Source organism: Artemia sp. Qi Xiang Cuo, chromosome 17 (assembly GCF_049724085.1).
Source record: "Artemia sp. Qi Xiang Cuo chromosome 17, ASM4972408v1, whole genome shotgun sequence".
Classification (NCBI taxonomy): domain Eukaryota; kingdom Metazoa; phylum Arthropoda; class Branchiopoda; order Anostraca; family Artemiidae; genus Artemia; species Artemia sp. Qi Xiang Cuo.
The window spans coordinates 11,441,902-11,447,511 of NC_142810.1; the positions used below are offsets into that span (position 1 = coordinate 11,441,902).

At 33.9% G+C, this 5,610-nt stretch overlaps 1 protein-coding gene across 1 annotated transcript in view; it reads right to left on the reverse strand.

Annotated features, from left to right (window-relative positions):
• Positions 1 to 1,037: 1,037 nt before the first annotated feature.
• Positions 1,038 to 5,610, reverse strand: part of LOC148941888 (uncharacterized) — a 46,060-nt gene continuing 41,487 nt past the window's right edge. Inside the window, exon 3 of the mRNA XM_089103168.1 lies at positions 1,038 to 1,269. Coding sequence (XP_088959294.1) covers positions 1,038 to 1,269 — 232 coding nt within the window. The remainder of the gene's footprint in view (positions 1,270 to 5,610) is intronic.

Below are 5,610 nucleotides of genomic sequence, written 5' to 3' on the forward strand. Positions count from 1 at the left end.
CACGGAGCAGATATTTCAACAAGGACCTATGATAACCCGTCCTCAGCGTTAAACAAAAAAAAATAAGAAAGAATAAGAAAAAAATAAGAAAGAAAAAGAAAATGAGAAATAAGAAAATATGAAAGAACAAGAGAAAAAGAAATCAGAAATGAGAAAATAAAAAAGAATAAGAAAAAAAGAAATAAAAAAATAAGAAAGAATAAGAAAATAAGAAAGAATAAGAAAAAAAAAGAAATAAGAAAAGAAATACCAGCACAAAACACAAACCTTTTGAAGTGAACTGAAAAAGACAGAGAAAATACTGAAACAGAATCAGAGCAAGAGAAAAAGAGAGAGACAAATAAATTCATTAACAAAAATAACGCTTACAACAACCATCAGGTGAGCCCATTGGGTTGAATATAATGGCTTTTTCTATAATTATAATCTACTCACATATATTCACACTTCCCCTTATCAAAATCAAAATTACAAAACGAAAAAAAAAAAAAAACTTAAATCATTAACAACTTCCCAGAAGGTACCGTTTCGACCTTTTCTTGAACTGGCTAACATTATTTGCTACCTTTATACCCTCCGGCAGAAACTTCCACATCTGTGGTGCTGCAAAACGCAAAAATAAAGTAGGCCTACTCCAAGCCTCAGACCCTGCCCGAGGAATGTCTAGTTTTGTAACGTTGATAAAAAGGATTAGACTTAAAATTCCCGAAAACCCTCCGATAGATAAAGATTCAAACATTGAAAAACACAATAGCTAGTTGATAATCTCTTAACTTGTAAACATTTAAAATTTTAATAAAAGAATATTCGAAATTATTTTGAACAAATATTCTATTCCCAGCGATTTATGCAGCCTCTAACATCCTGACTCTTGATAATACGGTCATACGGTCAATTGAACTTGGTTTAGAATGAGAAACAATATTATTTGATTCTCTCTGTTTTCGATTATATAGTATTTCTATTAAATCATTTATTAAATATTTGTATTAAATTAAATATTTGTATTATAAGAATAGTATTTGATTCTCTCTGTGTTAAATGATCATCAATTGGGTTGAATCCCCAGCACCTCTATTAAAAGTGGCACCTCTATTAAAAGCACCTCTATATGGCACCTCTATTAAAAGCAACATCTTTATGTATGTGTTTTCGATTTCAATTGCTTCCCTAAAAGTTTGTGGTGACTGAAACTGTAGAAACTGATTATTTACTGTAGAAACTGAAGCTGCTTCATCAAAAAGAACTGAATGATATGGCTGCTCAAAACTGTAAAAAGTCAAAGCAGAGACAAACTCATTATTTTTGCTTTTAGACTTGAGAGATTTATTTATTGAAAGTTTGTGCTCGTGTAGTTTTTCTCCTAACTGTTGGCGTGCTCTGACAATGTAAAACATCCCACATGAACATAGGACTGTAAAAGCCATTCCGAAGTATAGAACCAGTTTTATTTTTCCACATTATAGAACCGACACATTATAGAACTTTTTTTTCGTTAGTTTCTTTCAGGTTAGCGAGAGACAAGACAAAGAGAAGTTACAGAATAGATGGAAAATATATAATTTGGGCTATATATTTGTACATTACGCGATGCGGGGTAAAGTATTCGGACAGTATGAAGTTAAAAAAAACAATTCTTACTTCATAATATGCAGAATAATTGTACTTAACAGATTAGGCATGCAGACCTGCTATACTTTACCCCCCCTTAATGAGCAAATATATAGCCCAAATTTGTATCTAAAGTATTATATTTTTATCATACTTAGGTATAATTCATTAAGATTCAGCGTCAGAGAAACATATTAGAAGAATATTAGATAGGGGCTATATCATACAAGTACCGATTTATTTATTGAAAGCTTGTCAACTGCAGGAAACAACCTGGCCCGTCATCTGGATAATGAAACTGGAGAGGACTTTCAATCATATTTACCCCCGTCTCACAATACCTCCCTTTTTCTTTCTCCTGTAACCCCAGATGAAGTTTCACTTACAATAAACTTCCCAGAAAATGTATTGGTAGAAGGGATTGATCAGTTAACGAATAATCTTATTCAGTGCGCAAAAAACAATATTGTAATACAACTATTGCGGGTGCTCAACCTCTGTTTTGTACCCGGATGACTTTCTTTTTTTTTCAAGTCTGCACTAACTGTTTCATGGTATAAAGGAGGAGACCCGAAGAACCCAACAAACTATCGGCCGATTCCAATCCTTTCTACATTTGGGAAGTTGCTCTAAAAGTGCCTATATAACCGTAATCAGTTTTCCAATAAAATCTAAATTTTTTAGTCCGATACAATTTGGGTTACGGAAGTTTCACTCTACTAAGCATTCTATTATGGTAATGATTTAGTTTGTTCATGACACCCTCGAAAAACAGGATATGCGTGCTACAATTTTTATTGACATTAAAAAGGCATTTTATACGATTTCCCATAAATTATTGCATACTAAACTTGCTAACTGCGGCATAAGAGGCCCAGTTAATGACTTAGTAATGCCATTTCTAAAAAACCGAAATCAGTATGTAGACGGAGGTGATACTTCTTCCTCATCAATATCTCAATCTCAGTCAGTTGGAGTCCCACAATGCTCTATTTTGGGTCCACTCCAATTTTCTCCACTCCTATTGGGTCCGAATAGCACATTATTCGCCGATGACACGGCATGTAATGCCAACAGCCCCGACTCTAGATCTTTGAAGCTTAGGTTGGAATCAGCACTGAAGAGGCTTATCTTATGGTTTTCGAGAAACAAACTGACTATTAATTGTACTAAGACATAATTCATCATCTTCTCTCGTACTGGGAAAACAGCACCGGAAATTATGATGATTAATATTCAAGGCCCACCCATTGAAATTGAAAGAGTTGATGATATTTAATATCTCAGGATAATACTGGATTCAAGTTTATCATTTTAAAGCCATGCAATTTATCTTCGAATGAAACTGGCAAGAAATATTGGAATGATGAATCATCTGAAATTTGTTCTACCGTTTTTAGCCCTGAAATCTCTTTATCATTTTTTAATGCATTCATATATAGATTACTGTCCTATTATTATTTTTTAATACTTTTAAAACTCATATTCTTCCTCTTCAGAGGTAACAAAATAAAGCTCTGCGTCTATTGAAAAATTGCCTGCCCAGCCCGTTTTTTTATCCTGGTAAATCGTCAACAAAAAGTATGTATCAAATTTTAAATATACTTCCACTGAATCTTTTCCCTTCTTTCTATTCTGTTCTTTATATGATTAAACACGTTCAAGGTCTTTTGCAGGAGTATTTTTATTTGCATAATAATTTTTTTTCAGGATGATAATCAGGTTTTGCATGCATATTGGACCCATGGCAGTTTTGTAGTCCGTCAGGCTTTAATAAAATCTGAAAAGTCCTGTTTTTCACCACGACAGATCATTATATATAATTGTAAAAAATTAATATTTTTATAAATGTTAATAAATATTTTTTTATTAATATTATTAAAATTATAGAATCATATAAATAGTCCCTCGTACGTTACTTTAATTTATGGGTGTATGCTACTCATTTTAATTTATGTTGTTCTTTTGAATTTATTCGGGTTTTGTTTGTTGTTACCATACGGAGAGTTGAAGAGCAATCTTTTTATTCCAGTATCTGGAGATAGTATTATTTATTTATTATTATATGAATATAAACCCACACACGAGTTATTCTTACTGTGGGTCATTGATTTGATAGTTTTGTCAACATTTTTTAAGTAAAGAACTCGATTAATAAAGAACTTGAACTTGTGCTCGTGTAGATTTTCTCCTAACTGTTGGCCCACTCTGACAATGTATATTTTCCCACACGGACACAGGACTGTAAAAGCCATTCCGAAGTATATAATCCCTTTTATCTTTCCCAGAATTGAAAAAAACTCTTCAACCATAGACAAGTTGCTCGTGGTGTCCGTAGCTCGTGGCGTTGCTCATGGCTTATACTAATCCCAGTCAACAAAGTGAATGGTGAGGTGTCGTGAAAATGCTCCACTAAACCCTGAATAGCTAAAACCTATCCCAGGGCACAAACTCCAATGCTGAGGATAAGTGAAAGGGTTCAGCTCCGTTCCCCTCTGAGGAATGATCTGGCCTTCGGGGTCCCTCTGTTTTCGTTTGGCTAATCACCGGACAACTGCGAATGTGAATAGCGTTTGTAATAGATGAAGTATGTCAAAAAAGTGAGGGAATTCTTTCATAACTGAACTGTGCTTGGTAAAAAAAGTCGTTGAAGCTAAATTTGAAATATTCATAGCTAAAACAACCTTCAGAATAAAATTAAGAAGCCGCCAACATATATCGAGGGTTGTATTCTTTGACACACGGCATAAAATTCCTATTATTTATAATAGGTTATTTGACATTCAGTATCAAATTCAAATTTATTTGTTTATTTGCTTTTTTTTTTCTTAATAGGTTGCGTTGAAATTAATTAAACTTTAGTTTTTATTTTTTCGTTGATAAAGGCTTCCGGACGTAGAGCCAAAAAATTGAGACTTTACTATTTAAAATTTTTTTGTTGTTTTTATTTAAATTAAAACCGTTTTCTATTTGTTAAATTTTCCCTTATATGACCTGCTGGTACTTTTCTGCTGTTTCCTTGGACCCTTTAAGGAGGAAGGTAATTTATTGCTGGGAATCAAGTGCCTTTCCTAAGCTATCCCTATCTTCTCTTTTGTATTGCGGCTTCCGGTGAAAGGAGGAAGCCGAGGAAAGGAAAAAGGAAAAAGGAAAAAGGAAAAAGGAAAGGAAAGGAATTTCCCAAAACTAAGTTTATGAACTTAGGGCCATTGAAAGAATTCGACCGCAATACAAAAAAGAAGATAGGGATAGCTTAGGAAAGGCACTTGATTCCCAGCAATAAATTACCTTCCTCCTTAAAGGGTCCAAGGAAACAGCAGAAAAGTACCAGCAGGTCATTATCGACTCTATCGCAAGCTCTATCTCATCTGAAGCAGACCCAGACGTCCAGCAAAGACAAACCTTGGTTCAACGTCCACTACACAGAGGCTATGTGAGCAAAAGCGATGTCTACTCTTAAAAGAACAAAAAAAAAATTATTTTATAATGGACGTACAGCCCAGTTCTCATGATTCATTAATTCAGGGTTTATATGGGGAGAAACTCACTACCAAGCTTCAAACGGCTTCTGCTAAGAGCTGATATAAAGTTGTAAAAGAAGCCTAGTTGTCTAAGGAAAAATCAACGACGGGACCATCGTGCAAGACCCACAGAGAAAGACCAAAGCTGTTGCTGACGCATAATTATCTTAATATTTTTTTTATGAAACGTTATATATAAAACGTCAAACGCCAGTATGGTCTTAAAACGCATTTAAATGAAATCAAAGAAATGATAACAATGAGTAACAATAATTGCAGCAGACATAATCAAAAATATTGTCAGTCCATCCCACTCTGACTTTAAGCAAGCTCTGATCTTGATTAAGTCAAAGCAAGTAACAGTAACAGTGACAGTAATTTTGGAAGACAATAAGTAAACCGCAATGAATTGAAGTAAAAAACATGTTGCCACGTGCTAGGAGCTGGCACATTACCTAAGAGGAAAAGAAAAGAAAAA